This window comes from Mobula hypostoma, chromosome 19, assembly GCF_963921235.1.
Source record: "Mobula hypostoma chromosome 19, sMobHyp1.1, whole genome shotgun sequence".
NCBI classification, from domain to species: domain Eukaryota; kingdom Metazoa; phylum Chordata; class Chondrichthyes; order Myliobatiformes; family Myliobatidae; genus Mobula; species Mobula hypostoma.
In genome coordinates, this window is record NC_086115.1 from 58,593,867 (window position 1) to 58,616,517 (window position 22,651).

At 39.5% G+C, this 22,651-nt stretch overlaps 1 protein-coding gene across 1 annotated transcript in view; it reads left to right on the plus strand.

The window, feature by feature from the left end:
* casp7 (caspase 7, apoptosis-related cysteine peptidase) overlaps positions 1-22,651 on the plus strand; it is an 80,014-nt gene that overhangs the window by 47,138 nt on the left and 10,225 nt on the right. The window contains exons 4-6 of the mRNA XM_063071989.1: positions 14,130-14,258; positions 14,887-15,062; positions 21,843-21,978. Coding sequence (XP_062928059.1) covers positions 14,130-14,258; positions 14,887-15,062; positions 21,843-21,978 — 441 coding nt within the window. The remainder of the gene's footprint in view (positions 1-14,129; positions 14,259-14,886; positions 15,063-21,842; positions 21,979-22,651) is intronic.

The window sequence follows — 22,651 nt, forward strand, 5'->3', positions numbered from 1 at the left end:
TCAATATCACCTAATAGAAATAATACAGGGTTATGTGGAAGTTGAATTCCAGTAATTTGTTCCAATAAGATTCTTAAATTTATCCAAAAAGGTTGAATTTTAAAACAAGACCAAGTAGAATGTAAAAAAGTACCAATTTCTTGATTACACCGAAAACATTTATCAGATAGATTTGAGTTTAATCTATTTATTTTTTGTGGTGTAATATATAATTGGTGTAAAAAATTATATTGTACTAATCTAAGTCGAACATTTAATGTATTTGTCATACTGTCCAGACAAAGTCTTGACCAATTTATTTCATCAATATTAATATTCAGATCTGTTTCCCATTTTTGCTTTGACTTATGGGTTCCTTGTTTAATTGTCTGTTCTTGAATCAAATTATACATACAAGAAACAAATTTTTTAATTTTTCCTTTTTGAATTAAAATTTCAATTTCATTAGCTTTTGGCAAAAACATTGTTTGACCCAGCTTACCTATCAAGTAAGCCCTTAACTGAAAATAACAAAAGAAAGTATTATTAGATATTTTATATTTATCCTTTAATTGTTCAAATGACATCAATATACCTCGCTCAAAACAATCTCCTATAAATTTAATCCCTTTTTGGTACCAATTATATAAAAGTTGATTGTCCATTGTAAAAGGAATAAGTCTGTTTTGAAACAAAGGTCTCCTTGCTAATAGAGATTTCTGTGTTTCCTTATCAACATTTATCTTATTCCATAGATCAATCAAGTGTGTTAATATAGGAGATTCTTTCTTTTCCCGTATCCATTTAGATTCCCATTTATATATAAAATCTTCAGGTTTATTTTCTCCTATCTTGTCTAGTTCTATTTTAATCCATGCTGGTTTTTGATCATCGAAAAAAGATGCAATAAATCTAAGTTGATTTGCTTTATAGTAATTTTTAAAGTTTGGAAGTTGTAACCCTCCTAACCTAAATTTACATGTCAATTTTTCTTGACATTTTACCTTTCCAAAGAAATTTTCTCACAGATTTATTTAACTCTTGAAAAAATTTCTGTGGCAATTATATTGGTAATGTTTGAAACAAATACTGTAATCTCGGAAATATATTCATTTTTACAACATTGACTCTACCTACTAATGTTATTGGTAGTATCATCCATTTGTCAAGATCTTCTTGAATTTTTTTCAATAGTGGTAAATAATTAAATTTATATAAATTCTTTACATCACTATCAAGTCTTATACCTAAATACTTTATACCATTTACCGGCCATCTAAATTGGGTTACTAATCGACATTGACTATAGTCTCCTTTAGTAAGAGATAAAATTTCACTTTTATCCCAGTTTATTTTGTAACCTGATACCTTCCCATATTCATCCAATCTAGAAGATAATTTATGTAACGAATGTTGTGGGTTTGCTAAATAGATCAAAACATCATCGGCAAAAAGATTAATTTTATATTCCTCTTGGTTAACTCTAAAACCCATAATATCTGGATCCAATCTAATTAGTTCTGCGAATGGCTCTATCGCCAATACAAATAGAGCAGGTGATAATGGACAACCTTGTCTAGTTGACCTTTTTAGCTGGAATGGTGTTGAAATTTGAGAGTTTGTCACTACTTTAACTTTAGGGTTAGAATTTAAAGTTTTAATCCAACTTATAAAAGATGTTCCTAACCCATATTTTTCTAATACTTTAAATAAAAAATCCCATTCTAATCTATCAAATGCTTTTTCTGCATCCAAAGCTACTACTATACTCTTCTCATCCCTTTTTTGTGCCAAATGAATTATACTGAGTAGCCGAGTTACATTATCTGCCAGTTGTCTATTTTTAATAAATCCTGTTTGATCCATATGCATTAATTTTGGTAAATACTTAGATAATCTATTCGATAAAATTTTTGCTATTATTTTATAATCCGTATTCAATAAAGAAATAGGCCTGTATGATGTTGGTTTCATAGGATCTCTGTCCTTTTTTGGCAATACTATTACAATCGCTGTTGAAAAAGATTCTGGAAGTTTATGTATTTTTTCTGCTTGACGTATTAGTTCCATAAAAAGAGGAAATAATAAATCTTTAAATTTTTTATAAAATTCGGAGGACTTCCGGGTCATCAAGGGAATGGCGGCGTAAGGAAAAGGTCTCTCGACAAAAAAGAAGGTAAACTGCCCCAAAATCGAATTTAGACAAATACTTAATATTGCATAACTATATTAATAAAAGGGGCAAGGATGATGTCTAAGAACAAGAATAAAAAGTCCGCTCCGAAGGCTGATAAACATAAAGAGACGCAGCAAGGCGAAGGGCCTAGCTCTCCCACGGCAAGCCAGGACGGAGATAATGAGGGGAAATCGGTGACTTTGTCTTTGATTCTCGGAGAGATTCGCGAGTTCCGACAAGATAACAGCAAACAGCTGGAAGATATTAAAGGAGAAATAGTAAAAACTAACTCGCGGATAGATGAAGCCGAAGCGAGGATTGTTGGAATTGAAGAGAAGCTACAAAATGCAGAGGAAGTGATAGCAGAAATGCTGAAGCTACAAGACCAACCCCAGTGGAAACTAATAGATCAAGAAGGCCGCTCGAGAAGGGAAAATGTGAGGATCTACGGAGTTCCCGAAGGAACCGAAGGTAAACCCGGATTGATGATTCCCTTCGTGGAGAAGCTGCTTAGAGAGAACCTTGATATACCGGCCGCAAAAGACCTACAGATAGAAAGGGCTCACCGCGCGTTGGCACCACAGCCCCCGGCAGGCGCCCAGCCCAGATCGATTCTGATCAGATTTCTCAGTTACAGAACGAAGGAAGAGGTGCTTAAAAGAGCCTGGCAAAAGAAAGGTTTCATGTGGAACAACTGTAAAATCAGTTTAGACCACGACTACGCACCGGGGATTCTTGCCAGATGGAAGGAATATACGGAAACACGGAGAGTCCTGAAGGAAAACAACATCAGATTCCAGACCCTGTATCCAGCTCGGCTGAGAGTCTTTTACGACGAAGGGACAAAAACTTACGCTACGGTGGGGGAGGCAACGTTGGACCTGGCGGACCAGGGACTACCTATTAAAGTTATCACCCAACCGGAGTCGCTACTGGAGAGGATTCGGCAGAAGTCGTGGCAGTTAGTGGGGCGAGGACGCTCCACTCGAACCAGAGCGTCAAACTACAAGGAAAAGCTGCAAATATTCAGACGCGAATGTACAGAGAATACAGATTAATTAAGAGAAATGACTGAAAAGAGTAAATCGGACTTAAAAGTAAAATGAAAACTGGTAACTGAAAATAATCTAGGCGGAATGACTTGAATGATAGCAATATGGTCGAGACATAAATAGGAGAAAATTCTCTATGATTATTCAAACTGCTGAGGGCCCTCTAACACAGGGTGAAGATAGAGGTTATCCCTCTGAACTGAGGCGGGTCGGTGCTCAGGCCTCACTGTGGGAAGTCGGGGAAAATTTTCAAATGTTATACGTTCAGAAATGTCTAGGGTGTGGTTATATGTCTTGGTTTACTGTTGAGAAGGGATTGCTTACTGTTTGGTTAGAAAAGGAGAGTGCTTTTTTTCTACTAGAGAAAAATGCAAACTGGATTGGTAAAAATAATTTCCTATAATGTTAATGGGGTTTTGAATCCAATTAAAAGAAATAAGATTATGTCTAAATTGAAAAAAGAGAGGGCACAAATAGCTTTCCTCCAGGAAACACATATGAGCCAATCTGAACATGGAAAATTAAAAAGAATGGGCTTTAAGCATGTATTTTATTCATCATATAAATTGAGTCACAAAAGAGGGGTAGCTACTTTAATATCAAGTACTCTTAATTATGAACATATTTCAGAGACTAGAGACAAAGAAGGACAGTTTGTAAAAATCACAGGAAGAATAGAAGGTACAGAAATAACATTGCTGAATGTTTCTGCTCCTCCAGGTAGTGAATGGTCATTTTATAGACACATTTTTGACCTAATGGTCAGTTCTCGAGGGGTAGTAATTTGTGGAGGGGATTTTAATATTAGATTAAATCCTATATTAGATTCTTCAAGAATAGTTACTCAGAATAAACCTCTGACTCGGAAAGTGAATTCATTGATGGAGGAGTTGGGAATTATAGATGTCTGGAGGGAATTACACCCTACTAGTAAAGATTATACATATTACTCTTTCCCTCATTCAGCCTATTCAAGGATAGACTATTTCTTTATCTTTAATACAGATAGACTCAGGATAAAAAACTGTAATATTGCAACAATTGATCTGTCGGATCATAGCCCAGTCTCTATGTCTCTAATCCTGGAAAGGAAAATGAGGAAAACACTATGGAGGCTAAACTCACATATACTTAATAACCCAAAAGTAATGCAGAGATTAAGGGGAGAAATCAAAGAATATCTAGACCTTAATGACACGGGAGAAACATCACCAGTGATTTTATGGGATACATTGAAAGCTGTACTGAGAGGGAAAATTATTTCCATTACTACTCACATGAAAAAAATCAATGCACAAAAATTAGCAGACCTTCAAGGAAAGTTAAAACAACTTCAAGTTGGAGATAGCAACAAAAGTAATTCAAATCGAAAACAGGAAATTAGGAAATTGCAAAGTGAAATTGATGATATTTATACGTTGGAAACTCAAAGAAATTTTCTTTACCTGAGACAAAAGAATTATGAAGTAGGAGGTAAATCAGCTAGATTATTAGCATATAAATTACGAAAATAACAAGCAGACAATACAATTCATAAAATAAAGAATCCAAAGACAAAGCTTGTGGAGAGTACAATAGGGAAAATTCAAGAGAGTTTTGAAACGTATTATCGAGAGCTGTACTCCCAACCCCGGGCCCCCAATGAGCCCTATATAGACAGTGTATTGAATTTTTTAGATCTACCTAAACTTACAGATTACAAAATGAAAGTTTATTAGAACCAGTAACTGTCAAAGAACTGAACGTGGCCATCTCTAGGTTAAAGGCTGGAAAGTCCCCGGGTTCTGATGGGTTTACCTCAGAGTGGTACAAGTCCCTGAAGACACAGTTAGCCCCATTACTACTTAACACCTTTAATTGGATCTTGCAGAGAGGAGAAACTCCACCTTCCTGGAGAGAAGCGATTATTTCAGTTATTCCTAAAGAGGGTAAAGATAAACTAGAATGTGGCAATTATCGGCCAATTAGTGTTCTTAATTTAGATTACAAACTATTTACATCTATATTAGGGCGCAGATTGGAAAAGCTTTTACCTGGCCTAATCCATTTAGACCAGACTGGATTTATTCAACAAAGACAAACACAGGACAACATAAGGAGAACTCTGCACATATTAGAACAGGTTAATAAGAACGAGACAGAGACAATGGTAGTAGGATTGGACGCTGAGAAAGCTTTTGATTCGGTTAGTTGGGCATTCCTATACAGAGTGTTAGGAAGATTCGGCTTTCAAGAAAGGTTTATTAAAGTAATTCAGACTCTGTATGACAGCCCAACAGCCCGAATTAAGATAAATGGGGAGCTCTCTGACTCCTTCATTTTAGAGAGAAGCACTAGACAGGGATGCCCAATTTCTCCTCTCCTTTTTGTGCTATATATTGAACCACTTGCCCAACTAATAAGACAGAGCGAAATCGTAAAAGGTATCAAGGTGGCAGGGATTGAACAGAAAGTGGCGTTATTCGCAGATGATGTTTTGGTCTATCTGAGTGAACCAGAAAAATCATTTATAGGATTGTTTACACTGTTGGATGACTTTGGGAAAATATCAGGTTATAAAATAAATGTAAAGAAAACGCAGGTTATGTCCCTAAATTATACACCATCCAAAAAATTGCAGGATACATACGATCTTAAGTGGGAAGCTAAATCATTAAAATATTTAGGAATAACCCTGCCGAAGGATCTTTCAACACTGTCACAGGTAAATTATGGGCCATTAATCTCAGAGATAAAAGCAGATATGCATAGATGAATCTTATCCCCTTTTTAAGTTTAAATTCAAGGATAAATACTATAAAAATGAATATTCTTCCTCGGTTATTATATCTTTTCCGTACTTTACCAGTGGAGGTGGATGATAATCAATTCAGGGAATGGGACAAATGGATTTCCCGCTTCATTTGGCAAGGAAGGAAACCTAGAATTCGATATAACACCTTACAGTTAGGGAAGGAAAGAGGAGGTATGGTTCTTCCTTGCCTGAGAAATTATTTTTATGCCTCACAGATAACCCCTCTGTTATATTGGTGTAATAGGGAATATAAGGCTAGATGGAAGGAAATAGAATTTGGATTAGTTGACAGTTTTCCTCTTCAGGCCTCAATAGCTGACAAAGGATTGATGGCCCAGTTGGAAAAATTTAATAATGCTTGGATAATCTTACATTAAAAGTATGGCAGAAGGTGGTTAATTCATGTGAAATTAATAACATGTTAAAACTCTTAGATGGTGTGCATACGATACCGAATTCCTTCCCAACAGAGGAGATAAAAGATTTGAGCTATGGATAAAGAAAGGTCTTACAACCTACCTCTCATTTATAGATAAAAGAGTATTACAAAGTTTCCAAATCCTGCAGGACAAACATGGCCTAGAACATAATGACTTTTTTAGGTACCTTCAAATACGAAACTATGTTAACCAGAGTTGTAGATATACAGACCTATCAACAGTAGAATTAGAATTTTTCAAGATTCTGAATTCGGCTTGCAGTTCAATACCTAGTAAATCAGTTTCTCGCCTATATAATGCACTCTCCCATGCTAAAAATGTAAATACACTGTATATTAAAGAGAAGTGGGAGAAAGAAGCGGGGTTGGTACTTTCAGAGGAGGCTTGGGGGAAAATCTGCAGCTTTCAATGGTCCTCGACTAATTCTTTGACTTGGAGAGAACATTGTTGGAAAAACATTATAAGATACTTCAAGACCCCATATCAGGATAAATATAAAGATACAAATGTGATGTGTTGGAGAAGGTGCGGCTCCAAGGAGGCAAATCATTTTCATATTTTCTGGGATTGCCCTAAACTAAGTCTATTTTGGGAAGGTATTCATAGAACATTAGTTAAGGTACTTAGGTCCCAGATACCTCTGAACTTTGAGACGCTCTATTTGGGGCATGTATTGTTCCTTGAACAGAAGGAAGATATAAAGTTGCTGCAGGCCCTCCTAGCGGCAAGTAAGAAATCAATCACTAGAAAATGGCTAAATCCAATACCACCTACATTAGAAGATTGGTACGAAATTATCTTGGAAATATTTAAAATGGAAAAGTTGACCTACTCCCTGAGAACTCAAAAAGAAACATTTTATCAAATCTGGAATAAATGGATTGAATATATAACCCCAATGCGAGCAGACTTTAGATGACTCTCCTAATGATTTATATTGCTCTTCTCATCAACACAGTAATATTGCTAACGTAAGCACCCCTAGTCTAAATGTTTGTTGTTTTTTTTTTGGAAAATAGAGAATTAACACAAGTAAAGGGAAAGATTTGGGAAAGGGATAAAAAAAAATGAAAAAATTAAGTAAATAAGTACATAGGGATTGGATAATTATGTCTGCGGGCAGGAACAAGCACGAACAAATTGGGATATAAACACCTACAATGGTTGGTATATAGGCTTGTATGCAACATTTTGGACCAGTGGAAATGGTCCAGAAGGGTTGTATGGAAACTATTATTACCATTTTTCTTAACAACTAATTTCTTTACTTAGCCTAATAGGTTAGATTTACCACAGTACATAATTATCTATTTAAATGTTTATTTTGCTTTTATATCATCTCAATGTGTACTTAAGAATGTATAAATAATTGTAGTTTTATACATATAAAAAAATGGAAAAGGTTAAAAAAAAAAAAAAATTTTTATAAAATTCAGGTGGAAAACCATCTTCTCCTGGAGATTTATTACTTTGGAGTGATCCTAAAGCTTCTTACACTTCTTTTAATGTAAAAGGCATATCTAATCCCCTCTGTTCTTCCAAATTCAATTTTGGAAGAGAAACTTGTGATAAAAACCTTTCTATCTCATTAACATCGTTTTGGGATTCTGATTGATATAATTCAGAATAAAAAATTTTTAAAGTTTCATTTATTTCAAGAGGTTTATAAGATATTTTATTTGCCCTTGTTCTAATTGCATTTATTGTTTTGGAAGCTTGTTCTGTTTTCAACTGCCAGGCAAGAATTTTATGTGCTCTCTCACCTAACTCATAATACCTTTGTTTAGATCTTACAATTGCTTTTTCTGTTCTATATGTCTGAAGCGTATTATATTGTAACTTCTTATTGACAAGTTGTCTTCGTTTTTCTTCTGACATATATCTTTGTGATTCTTTTTCTATTCTTGTAATCTCTTTTTCCAATTGATCTAGTTCTGCCATATATTCTTTCTTAATTTTAGACGTATAACTTATTATCTGTCCCCTAAGATATGCTTTCATCGCATCCCATAATATAAATTTATCCTCCACTGAATGAAAATTTGTATCCAAAAAAAATTGAATCTGCTTTTTCATAAAATCACAAAAATCTTGACGTTTTAATGATCCTTTGTTCTTGAGGGATATAAAATTAGACCAGAGGTTCCCAACCTTTTTTATGCCCTGGACCCCTACCATTAACCAAAGAATCAATGGACCCCAGATTGGGAATGCCTGACATAGACAAAGTAATCTGGAAGCTGCAAAATGTGGGGCAGCAGGTCGTGCCCGTCAAATCAGATTGTGCTGATGGAGAAAAACAGAGTCAGTATCACTACTGGATAATCTGACCTGGTCTAACACATATAAAGCATATTCCTGAAGTTTTAGATTTTGGTTTTAAGTGGGGAATGGGGTGATAGCTCAGTTGAATGAGAGGCTGTAGAGATGGTTCAGGAGACAGAGTTTCAAATTCTTGGAGCATTGGAATCTTTTCTGGGGAAGGAGTGACCTATACAAAAGGGACGGGTTGCACCTGAACTGGAGGGAAACCAATATCCTGGCCAGGAGGTTTGCTGGTACTAGTTGGGAGAGTTTAAACTAGTTATGCAGGGGACTGGGTACCGGAGCCACAGGTCAGTAAGGGAAAGATCGGACCAGAATATAGATGTCAGGAAAAGTATTGAAAAGCAAAATTGAAATAATGGGTATGATGGGTTGGAATGTTAAGTGTGTATATTTTAATGCTAGGACTATTATGGGTAAGGGTGATGAACTTAGAGCATGGATCACTACATGGAACTACGATGTTGCCGCCATTACTGTAACTTGGTTGAGAGAAGGACGGGAATGGGTGATTAATGTACCAAGTTTTTGCAGTTTTAGAAAAGGTAGAGGGGGAGATAAGAGAGGGAGTGGGGAGCTGCACTACTAATCAGGTTTAATAGAGTACACTTCTGATACACTCGGGAGACATAATGAAGAGGTCGGACACTGAGTCCATTTGGGTAGAATTCAGGAATAGGAAAGGTGCAATCACACTGGTGGGATTGTACTACAGCCCACCCCTCACCCCTAAGAACCACTGGGACACTGAGGAACAGATGTGCAATCAGATTGAGGTAATGTGTAAAAATAAAAGGGTTGTGGTCAACTTCCCTAATATAAACTAGGACCCAAAAAGGTGTTCCCAATTAACGCTTTTTAGTTCCTGCCTAATGCCCTTGTAATTTGCCCTACTCCAATTTAAAATGTGCCCACAAGGGCCATACCTATCCTTATCTATATCAGAATGAAAGACTCCAAACTTAATTTTTCATCCTTACCTTTCAGAAATATAGAGCATAAAATAATTGAGAACTGAACCTCTCCCAAACACTCTTCCCTCTAAGCTGGGCCGCACAGTAACTGAAATCCTCCCATGCACGTAGCTTTTATTACAGCACAGCTATTGTGTAATGATCATATAATTTCAAATTATGCTAATGTAATTTTTGGAATTATGTTAATGTAATTGTGAAATACCCTGTTAATAATTGCATGTTGGGTGGCAGGATGGAGCTATGTCTGTACCAAAGGAGGTGTAAAGCCTTTGAAGAGTATTGATAATGGCTGGGGTCACCCATCTTGTAAAGTCACTGCCCAGGAGAAGGCAATGGCAAACCTCTTCTGTAGAAAAAATATGCCAAGACCATATGGAAAGACCATGATCGCCTACGTCATACGGCACAGCACATGACTAACAAATGAATTATGTGTTAATGAATAGAATCCATAAATGTTCTAAATAATAAATATCCCACGCCTTTACTTTGAAACATTTCAGAGCTTCAGCATATTTACATTGTCAGTGTTTCAAGTTACAACTCTGTTACAAATTGTAACAATAATTAAATCCAGGAACAGACTAGAGGTGGAACATTTGGGTGATCTAATGAGGATTAAGATGTAACTTTCATCTGGATGCGAAATTAATCTGGACAGTGTTAATAGACAGGATTTGTAATAAGGACAGACGTGAACACATTTACAAAATATGGAAGATTATCTTTGTTGTACTGTATTTCATTATACTCCACAATTAATAAATAAAATCAAAATGTGTTTTTTCTAAATTCTAAATATTCATAGAATACTTATTATATATATAAAAAAACATATAAAGTGTCGTGCAGTTTTCAGGCCACGTAAAAATTTCCTGCTCGGAGCAGTGGTTGGTTTGTGCAGATGTAAAAAAAAATAGAACTTTGTTCTGAAATGTGATTCTCTCCCAAAGTAGTTCAGAAAATATAGAGTGGTGTGGCAGTTAGAAGTATAGAACTTTCTGACCCAGAAATTGCATTCAAGTTGGTTTGGTTTAATTCGAAAAGAGGGTTTACTATTTTGCTCAGAGATATGGAGAAAAAACAGCAAATTGGATCTTGAAAATATTGGCATTGAAACTTGAGGTAATATGATTCTGTATATCTTTTAAATAGAGTCTTGTAACTTGGTAGCCAATTAAGGCAAAGCGAGGCATAATATCCAGGCTTGACTGTGTGGCCTAAATCACAGCATCACCTTGTGTGGTGAGGTTTCCCACAAGAAAATCCTCTCAATTTCTTCTCCAAAACGCCTGATGCCAGGAAAATGAAACTTGACTAAAGGAGCCATCCAGTTAGTGAAGAGGGTACAAGCAAAGTCTAAATGCCTCACTAGGCAAAGTAACAGGATAGTGAAATGGAGTTATGCATGTACCTGGTACTTACATTAGCAACGCACAGGAAATACTGGAGGAACTCAGCAGGTCAGGCAGCATCTATGGAAATGGGTAAACAGTTGACATTTCAGGCCGAGACCCATCTTCAGGACTGGAAAAGAAGGGGGAAGACGCCAGAATAAAAAGATGGGGGGAGGAGAAGGAGGACAGCTACAAGGTGATAGGTGAAGCCAGGTGAGTAGGGAAGATAAAGGGCTGGAGAAGGATAGGAGAGGAGAGATGAGCATAGGAAAAAGGGAAGGTGGAGGCCAGCCTGAGGGTGGCCTCATCTTGGCACAAGAGAAGGCCGTGGACCAACAAGTCGGAATGGGGATCAGAATTAAAATGTCTGGCCACCAGGAAGTTCTGGTTTTGATGGATAGAGCAGAAGTGCTCGATGAAGCAGTCCCCCAATTTACAACAGGTCTCACCAATGTAGAGAGGCCGCATCGAAAGCACCAGACACAATAGATAACCCCAGCAGGTTGGCCGGTGAATTGTTGCCTCACCTGGAAGGACTTTTTGGGGCCCTGAATGAAGGTGAGCGAGATGCTGTAGCACTTTGGCCGCTTACAGGGATGAGTGCCGGGAGGGATGAATGGACAAGGAAGCCATGGAGGAAGCGATCCCAGTGGAAAGTGCAGAGAGAGGGTGAGGTAAGGATATGTTTGGTGGTAGGATCACTTTGGAGATGGCAGAAGTTGTAGAGGATGATGTGGGGGTTCATGGGGTGGCAGGTAAGGTCAAGAGGAACTCTATCACTGATAAGGCAGCAGAAAGGTGGGGTGAGTGCTAATGTTTGGGAAATGGAGAAGATGCAAGTCAGGGCAGCATGAACGGTGGAGGAACCTTCCACTGGGATATTGCACTGGAACTTTATCTTGTAGATAAGAGGTGTAGTATTCCTGTTGTTCACTGTTTCCAATCATTGGCTTCTGGAAATGGAAATGAGAAAATAAATCCCCATTTGTTAGAGCAGAAAAATTGGTCACGTCGTATTAGGCAAATAATTATAAATTTATTTTCCGGTTATGTAAATGAGATTTTGTTTGTATGCCAGCTTTTTTAATGTCATCATTTTTAATCTACATAATGTTCATATTACAAATTCAAAGATTATTGCACAGTTCTGCAAGTCACAGAATAGGTAAATAAACCCACAGGGGTGTGTGTGTGCGTGAAGCTGTTTTCAACCTTTCCTGCCTCTCTGTAGAAAACAATTCTAATGGTGGATGGTCACGTTTTTTGTTACACAGGGTGGGGGAGCCTATAACTAGAAGTCATGGGTTGAAGGTGAGATGGGAAAAATTTAAAGGGTATCTGAAGGACTGGTTTTTCACCCAGAGGGTGGTGAGCCACCACCAGAGGCAAGAACAAATGCCATGTTAAATATCTGGACTAGTTCACAGTTAGGACAAGTTTAGAGAGATGTGGGCCAAATGGGACGAGTTCAACACGACATTTCATTGGCATGAGCAAGTTCAGCCAAAGAGCCTGTCTCCATGTTGTATATTTCTATGCCTTGCAAAATGTACACATATCCCGGGGTCCCACAAACCCAGGACTGTGTTGAATAAGTAGGAAAAACCAGAACATGCATAACTTAGAAATAACAATAAGGTTGGTAAATGTAATTTCTCCAGCTTCCGGTCATTTCTCCTCTTCATTTCCCCACTCTAGCCTCTTATCTCTTCTCGTCACCTGCCCATCACCTCCCCCTGGGGCCCTTCTTCCTTCCCTTTCTCCCATGATCCACACTCCTCTCCTATCAGATTCATTCTTCTCTACCTCTTTACTTTTTCCACCCATTACCTCCTAACTTCTTACTTCATCCCCCTCTCTTCCACCCACCTGGTTCCACCGATCGCTTTCTAACTTGTCCTCCTCCCCCTCTCTCCACCTTCTTCTTCCCCCTTCCTTTTCAGTCCTGAAGAAGGGTCTCGGCCCGAAAAGTTGACTTTTATTTATTTCCATGGATGCTGTGTGACCTGCTGAGTTCTGCCAGCATTTTGTGTGTGTGTGTGTCTGTCTGTCTGTCTGTTTGTTTGTGTTCGTTCTTCTGGATAGATTTCAAGTTTGTGTTTAAATTACCTATAATAGAAACCATGACCAAACAAACAACTGAAACTCCTTGCCCGCAATGCTTCCAGTAAAGTAAAATCATAAAAAGAATCTTCATAACCTTTACAAGGACCATGCTGTCAAACTGTCCAGTAGCTTTATAAACTATATTTTCTTTGAGTTTAGTGAACACTTCTTTGAATGTAATGAACTTATTTTGAATGGTCCTATCTCAAGTATTCTATCTCTAAATAATGGCTGCTTAAGCTATGCTGAAATTCATAGACTTCACTTCCTTGAAGATCAAAGATTAGTATCAATCATACTCGTAATCACAATAACTTTTGGAGTTCAAGATCGAAGATATGAATTTGTTTTCAAGAGTACATTGAAACATAGCGTGAAGTGCGGTGTTAGCAACCAATACATTGAGAGTGTGCAGGGGTCATCCCACAAGTGTTGTCACACATTTCAGTGGCAACATAGCATAGCCACCTTGTAAGTTATTTATTAAATAACAATTATTATAATATAGATTATCCATTGTAAGTTATTGCCCCATCACTGAAATATTTCTACAACCTACAGACTCACTTCCAAAGACTATTCATCTCATGTTCTTGATATTTTTTGCTTATTTATTTATTATTATTTCTTCCTTTTTATGTTTGCATAGTTTGTCATCTTTTGCACGCCGGTTGAAAGCCCAAGTTGGTTCAGTCTTTCATTGATTCAATTATGGTTATTATTCATTTATAGATTTGTTGAGTATGCCCACAAGGAAATGAATCTCTGGATTGTAGAGTATATGGTGTTATATATGTACTTTGATAATAAAATTACTTTCAGCTTTGTTATCTTGCACTCTGAAAACTTAAGCTATTCTGGTCATATGTGTTGTGTTTTCTAGAAATGAACGTGCGTAACGGCACCGACATTGACGCTGGAAATCTGTTCAAGTGTTTTAGCTCTTTGGGTTTCCACGTTATTGTTTTAAACGACCAGACTTGTTCTCAGATGAGAACAGTACTGCAGGATGGTGAGTAAATGTATGACTGCCTTAGGGACTCCAGCTTCGACTATGAGTGGCTATAGCCGCGAGGCAGTGGAGGTTTGAGATCAGAGTTTTCCTTCTCCTGGATGAGCTGCCAACCACGGCCAACAAGCCCCATTTGCCTGAAAAGACTGGTTTTAAGGAGCCACTAACTAGAAACGGCTCCACTGCGTTTAGTAGCTAAGCCACACGTAAAAGTGGAGAAGTTGAATATCAGAGGCTATTTGAGGTACACACCATTAAGCGTATTTAATATGTAGTGGGAGGTTATCCCACTGCTTCCCCTGACTATAACAACCTTAAGGAACCGTATAATAATTATGATACCAATAAGCTAATCTTTTTCCGCAAGTGGTCTGTGATGGTCTTTTAAAGGGTAGCAGTTGTCCTTAGTATTGATTGTTGAGAAAGGTAATCAGGCATTTGGGATGTACTGATGCTGACATGTCCAATGTGGAAAGCAGGGCCAATAATATGATTGTTTTTCTCCTTTAATTCCACACGATCTATTTAATTTTATGCTGATCAGTATGAAAAATGGTACTTGGTTATCCAAAGAAAAAGCATCTTCTGGAGTGCCTGACTTTTGGAGCTAAATATGTTGCATCTGTAGTTTCTCAGGAAAACCACAGCAACAATGCATGTTTTGCCTGTATCCTTTTGAGCCACGGCGATGAAGGGAAGATCTACGGCACCGATGGACCAATGCCCATCAAGACCCTCACTTCTCTCTTTCGAGGTGATGTGTGCAAGACCCTCGTAGGGAAACCAAAACTGTTCTTCATTCAGGTAACACTAATGTCCATAAGTTTCATTGCAAAAAGACCTTACTCATTTATTGAGTGAACGTGTTTAAATTGTCTGTTACTGTGGTAGGAATGGTGTATGATATACTATAAGCACAAAAAGTCTGCAGATGCTGGAAATCCAAAGCAACACACACAAGATGCTGGAGGAACTCGGCAGGTCAGGCAGTGTTTATGGAAATGAATAAACATAGAAACATAGAAACATAGAAAATAGGTGCAGGAGTAGGCCATTCGGCCCTTCGAGCCTGCACCGCCATTTATTATGATCATGGCTGATCATCCAACTCAGAACCCAGCCTTCCCTCCATACCCCCTGACCCCTGTAGCCACAAGGGCCATATCTAACTTCCTTTTAAACATAGCTAATGAACTGGCCTCAACAGTTTGCTGTGGCAGAGAACAGTTGACGTTTTGGACCGAGACCCTTCTTCAGGACTGAAAAGGAAAGGGGAAGGTACAAGTCTAAAAAGGTGGGGGGGAGGGGAAGGAAGCTAGCTAGAAGGTGATAGTTGAAGCCAGGTGGGTGGGAAAGTAAAGGGCTAGAGAGGAAGGAATCTGATAGGAGAGGAGGGTGGACCATAGGAGGAAGGGAGGTAAAAGGTCAGAGTGGGGAATAGAGGAAAGAGAGGGGGAAAATTGTTTACCAGAAGGAGATTGAATTCTTCCTGTAGTGCAGAAAAGGAATTGGAATTTCCCATTTACAGATTAGAGCAAAGATGAATCCGGCATTCACCAGCCTAAGTTTCACTAAAACTTCCACAGGGCCTTTAAGTGTCCCTGCAAGTGCTGCGAGGTGCTTTGAGGTTAATAAAAGACAGAAGGAAGAATTCTAAGATTCTATCAATAGAGAACCATTTTGGAAGGGTATTTACAGTAATTGGAGGCTGGTTTCGGTTTTTATTTTGATCAAATGTCTCTTGATATCCAGCAATGAAATCAAAATTATTGGGTGGCAGGGTGGAGATACGTCTCTACCAAAGGAGGCGTAAGGCGCTCCTTCCCTCTGCCAGCCTGCAGGTCATCCTTGGGCAGGGTGTGGTACCTGCTAAGCCCCCCGATCAGGGTCACGGGAAGCCATGGGAGCAGCTGGTGCATCTCACAAGTTACACTTGAATCCTAGGGGGACCAATATCTTGGCAGGGAGATTAGCGGGGGCTACTGAGGTGACTTTAAACTAGAATGGTTGGGGGGTGGGAATCAAATTAAAGAGGCTAGGCGTGAGGAGGTTAGTTCACAACAGAGGGATGGGAACCAGTGCAGAGAGACAGAGGGGTGTAAAGTGAGGGGAGAAGCAAAAAGTACAAAGGAGAAAAGTAAAAGTGGCAGGCCGACAAATCCAGGGCAAGCATTAAAAAGGGCCACTTTTCAACATAATTGTATAAGGGCTAAGAGAGTTGTAAAAGAGCGCCTGAAGGCTTTATGTGTCAATGCAAGGAGCATTCATAATAAGGTGGATGAATTGAAAGTGCAGATTGTTATTAATGATTATGATATAGTTGGGATCACAGAGACATGGCTCCAGGGTGACCAGGGATGGGAGCTCAACGTTCAGGGATATTCAATATTCAGGAGGGATAGACATGAAGGAAGGGGAGGTGGGGTGGTGTTGCTGGTTAAAGAAGAGATTAACGCAATAGAAAGGAAGGACATAAGCCGGGAAGATGTGGAATCGATATGGGTAGAGCTGCGTAACACCAAGGGGCAGAAGACGCTGGTGGGAGTTGTGTACAGGCCACCTAACAGTAGTAGTGAGGTCGGAGATGGTATTAAACAGGAAATTAGAAATGTGTGCAATAAAGGAACAGCAGTTATAATGGGTGACTTCAATCTACATGTAGATTGGGTGAACCAAATTGGTAAAGGTGCTGAGGAAGAGGATTTCTTGGAGTGTATGCGGGATGGTTTTTTGAACCAACATGTCGAGGAACCAACTAGAGAGCAGGCTATTCTGGACTGGGTTTTGAGCAATGAGGAAGGGTTAATTAGCGATCTTGTCGTGAGAGGCCCCTTGGGTAAGAGTGACCATAATATGGTGGAATTCTTCATTAATATGGAGGATGACATAGTTAATTCAGAAACAAAGGTTCTGAACTTAAAGAGGGGTAACTTTGAAGGTATGAGACATGAATTAGCTAAGATAGACTGGCAAATGACACTTAAAGGATTGACGGTGGATATGCAATGGCAAGCATTTAAAGGTTGCATGGATGAACTACAACAATTGTTCATCCCAGTTTGGCAAAAGAATAAATCAAGGAAGGTAGTGCACCCGTGGCTGACAAGAGAAATTAGGGATAGTATCAATTCCAAAGAAGAAGCATACAAATTAGCCAGAGAAAGTGGCTCACCTGAGGACTGGGAGAAATTCAGAGTTCAGCAGAGGAGGACAAAGGGCTTAATTAGGAAGGGGAAAAAAGATTATGAGAGAAAACTGGCAGGGAACATAAAAACGGACTGTAAAAGCTTTTATAGATATGTAAAAAGGAAAAGACTGGTAAAGACAAATGTAGGTCCCCTGCAGACAGAAACAGGTGAATTGATTATGGGGAGCAAGGACATGGCAGACCAATTGAATAGTTACTTTGGTTCTGTCTTCACTAAGGAGGACATAAATAATCTTCCAGAAATAGTAAGGGACAGAGGGTCCAGTGGGATGGAAGAACTGAGCGAAATACATGTTAGTAGGGAAGTGGTGTTAGGTAAATTGAAGGGATTGAAGGCAGATAAATCCACAGGGCCAGATGGTCTGCATCCTAGAGTGCTTAAAGAAGTAGCCCTAGAAATAGTGGATGCATTAGTGATAATTTTTCAAAACTCGTTAGATTCTGGACTAGTTCCTGAGGATTGGAGGGTGGCTAATGTAACCCCACTTTTTAAAAAAGGAGGGAGAGAGAAACTGGGGAATTATAGACCGGTTAGCCTAACGTCGGTGGTGGGGAAACTGCTGGAGTCAGTTATCAAGGATGTGATAACAGCACATTTGGAAAGCGGTGAAATGATCGGACAAAGTCAGCATGGATTTGTGAAAGGAAAATCATGTCTGACGAATCTCATAGAATTTTTTGAGGATGTAACTAGTAGAGTGGATAGGGGAGAACCAGTGGATGTGGTATATTTGGATTTTCAAAAGGCTTTTGAAAATCCCACACAGGAGATTAGTGTGCAAACTTAAAGCACACGGTATTGGGGGTAAGGTATTGGTGTGGGTGGAGAATTGGTTAGCAGACAGGAAGCAAAGAGTGGGAATAAACGGGACCTTTTCAGAATGGCAGGCGGTGACTAGTGGGGTACCGCAAGGCTCAGTGCTGGGACCCCAGTTGTTTACAATATATATTAATGACTTGGATGAGGGAATTAAATGCAGCATCTCCAAGTTTGCGGATGACACGAAGCTGGGTGGCAGTGTTAGCAGTGAGAAGGATGCTAAGAGGATGCAGGGTGACTTGGATAGGTTGGGTGAGTGGGCAAATTCATGGCAGATGCAATTTAATGTGGATAAATGTGAAGTTATCCACGTTGGTGGCAAAAATAGGAAAACAGATTATTATCTGAATGGTGGCCGATTAGGAAAAGGGAAGTGCAACGAGACCTGGGTGTCATTATACACCAGTCATTGAAAGTGGGCATGCAGGTATAGCAGGTGGTGAAAAAGGCGAATGGTATGCTGGCATTTATAGCAAGAGGATTCGAGTACAGGAGCAGGGAGGTACTACTGCAGTTGTAGAAGGCCTTGGTGAGACCACACCTGGAGTATTGTGTGCAGTTTTGGTCCCCTAATCTGAGGAAAGACATCTTTGCCATAGAGGGAGTACAAAGAAGGTTCACCAGATTGATTCCTGGGATGGCGGGACTTCCATATGAAGAAAGACTGGATGAATTGGGCTTGTACTCGTTGGAATTTAGAAGATTGAGGGGGGATCTGATTGAAACCTATAAGATCCTAAAGGGATTGGACAGGCTAGATGCAGGAAGATTGTTCCCGATGTTGGGGATGTCCAGAACGAGGGGTCACAGTTTGAGGATAGAGGGGAAGCCTTTTAGGACCGAGATTAGGAAAAACTTCTTCACACAGAGAGTGGTGAATCTGTGGAATTCTCTGCCACAGGAAACAGTTGAGGCCAGTTCATTGGCTATATTTAAGACGGAGTTAGATATGGCCCTTGTGGCTACGGGGGTCAGAGGGTATGGAGGGAAGGCTGGGGCGGGGTTCTGAGTTGGATGATCAGCCATGATCATAATAAATGGCGGTGCAGGCTCGAAGGGCCGAATGGCCTACTCCTGCACCTATTTTCTATGTTTGTATGTTTCTATCCACCACCTGCTCCCATGGCTTCACCTGACCCCCATCTAGGTGTGGGGGGCCTAAATAGGTATGGTACCCTGCCTAAGTGTGACCTGCAGGCTAGTGGGGGGAAGGAGCACCTTACACCTCCTTTGGTAGAGACGTATTTCCACTCTGTCACCCACTTATTCCAGTATGTACATCATAGTCACAGAGTAATTTAATTTGACTTTCAAAGGATATATTGTCTGGGGCATGATAGAGACTCTGACACACATTGTACCTACTTTATATCTTGGTCTCTTACCCAGAACTTACACTTAAAATCATCTGTAAGCCCTAGATCAGTAAATTTGCTGTCAATTGGGTGACATTATAGAAAATAAATTTGTTTTAATTTCAAAATAGAAACTACTTGAGTTATAACTTGATAGTGCTTGATTAATTCAATTGGAATTTGGTTTAATCGCAAATAATACAGTATGATTTTCAAACCATAGTACTAATAATTAACTCAATATAGAACTGTAACTGGGTGTGTGTTTTAAAAAAACCATACTGAACTACCCTCAGTGGCCACATAATGTATGTTCGTGGTCTTCCCTGCTGTAGCCCATCCACTTGAAGGTTCAATGTGTCGTTCATTCAGAGATGCTGTTCTGCACACCTCTGTTGTAGCACTTGGTTATTTGAATTACTGTCACCTTCCTGTCAGCCTGAGCCAGTCTGGCCATTCTCCTCTGGCCTCCCTCATTAACAAGGTGTTTTTGCCCACAGAACTGCCGCACACTGGATTTTTTTTGCTTTTCCTACCATTCTCTGTAAACTCCAGAGACTGTTGTTCATGAAAGCCCCAGGAGATCAGCAGTTTCTGAGATACTCGAGCCACCCCGTCTGGCGCCAACAACCATTCCACAGTCCAATTCACTTAGATCACATTCCTTCCCCATTCTGATGTTTGGTCTGAACAATGCCTAAACCTCTTGACATTGTCTGCACGCACTGAGTTGCTGCCACATGACTGGCTGATTAGGTACTTGTGTTAATAAGCCAGTGTATCTACTAAAGTGGCCTCTGAGTGTACTCTATGGATGGATTGGTATGCAGTGGTCATTTCATTGGTAATCCTAAGTACAGTACATCACAGATCCTTTCAATATCTTTGTGCGCAAAAGCTCCAGCGTAGTTTTTGGAACACACTAAATGTTGATCTAAGATGAACAGCCAAAACTCCCAATTGTTCTGAATTTAGAAAGGGAACCTTTCCAGCTTTATGTAGAACATAGAACAGTACAGTACAGTAGACACCCTTTGGCCAATGATGTTGTGCCAATCTTTTAACCTACTCCAAGATCAATTTAAACCTTCCCTTGCACATAGCTCTCCACTTTTCTATCATCCGTGTGCCTACCTACGGGTCTCATATATGTCCCTAGTGTATCTGCCTCTGCCGCTGTCCCTGCTGCAAGTGGCTTGTAGGAAGAGGCTGCCAGAACCTTAGTTCTACTGAAAGTAATTTGTACTTAAAATTACTCAATTATGCTAATTTGACATGGAGAAAACTGCATTTGAACAGAAGTACTAGAAGTTCTTTCTCTTGCGTGCTACGTGTGCTTTGCCTCTAAAGCAAAGGGCAGCATGGTATTGTAGTGGTTAGCTGCAAGCCAGCTTATTTCCCACCACTGCCTGTAAGGAGTTTGTACGTTCTCTCCGTGACTGCATGGGTTTCCCCGCGCTGCTCTGGTTTCCTCCCACAGTTCAAAGACGTACCAGTTAGGTTAATTAGTCATTGTAAATCATCCCGTGATTAGGCCTGGGTTAAATAGGGGGTTGCTGGGCGATGTGGCTCGAAGGGCTGGAAGGGCCTGCTCCGCATTGTATCTCAATAAATAAACAAATAAAATTTGTTTCACTGACTTCAGAATATTTTAGAGCTGGCAAGTGGGTGATTTCTACTCTCAGTCCTATTAGGATGTGTATGTTAGTCTTCGTACAATGTAATTGGAAGCCCTAAGTATCATGTCAGAATGGCAGGATGGAGCTATGTCTCAACCAAAGGAGGTGTAAAGCGCTCCTTCCCTCTGCTAGCCTGCAGGTCACCCTCGGGCCACGTGTGGCACCTGCTTAGCCCTCCACCCACCCCCGATCAGGGTCACGTAAAGTCATGGGACAGATGGCGGATGGTCATGTGAACAGCAGGTGCATATTACAAGTCCTGGTTATGCAACCACTAATGCCAAGCAGACAATCTCTGAAGAGTATTGAAGACGGCTGGGGTCACCCGTCTTGTAAAGACACTGCCCGGAAGAATAGCAAATAGCAAACCACTTATCTGCCAGAACAACCTAGGTCACGGAGACCATGATCATCCACGTCATACAACACGGCACATAATGATGATGAAGTTTCATGTCAATTACATTACATAATTTACTATGTAAAATTATTATGGACGCTGCTTTTCTTGGCTTGTTTCAGGCTTGTAGAGGTTCAGAATTTGATGAGGGAGTACAAACGGACTCAGGTTCCGCCGGCGAAGTAGAAACGGATGCAAATCCTCGATATAAAATCCCAGTAGAGGCTGACTTCTTGTATGCATATTCTACTGTACCAGGTAATGCATGTACTAGAGTTAATTATGCATTAGATTTTAAGTAATAGTCTAGGTTAATACCTGTACTGCTTTGGCCACTCCCAATATCCATGCATAGTCAATTTTGTGAAGAAATATTGTACAGGCTGGGTTTGTGAGAGGGAACTTGCTAAAATGTACAAGATAAAGTCATGCAGCACAAAAATTAGGCCCTATGGCTCAGTAGTCCATACTGACTTGCACCACCAGGTTCAGGAACAGTTATTATCTCTCAGCCATCAGGCTTTGTAACCAGCTTAACCTGCCCCATCACTGAAATGTTCCCACAACCTCACTTTCAAGGACTCTTCATCTCATGTTCTTCATATTTATTGCTCATTTATTTATTATTATTATTTTTTCTTTCTTTTTATATTTGCAGTTTGTTGCCTTTTGCACAGTGGTTGATCGCCCAGATTGGCGCAGCCTTTCATTGATTGCTATTCTAACATAGATTTGTTGAGTATAACTGCAAGAAAATGAATCTCAGGGTTGTATATGGTGACATATATGTACTTTGTTAGTAGATTTACTTTGAACTTTGACCTTCAAGTACCTATCTCTACTAATCCCAGTCACCAGCAGTTGGTATGTAGCCATTTGTGCCTTAGTGATTCAATTGCTTAACTGAAATGCTTCTTAAATCATCTGAAAG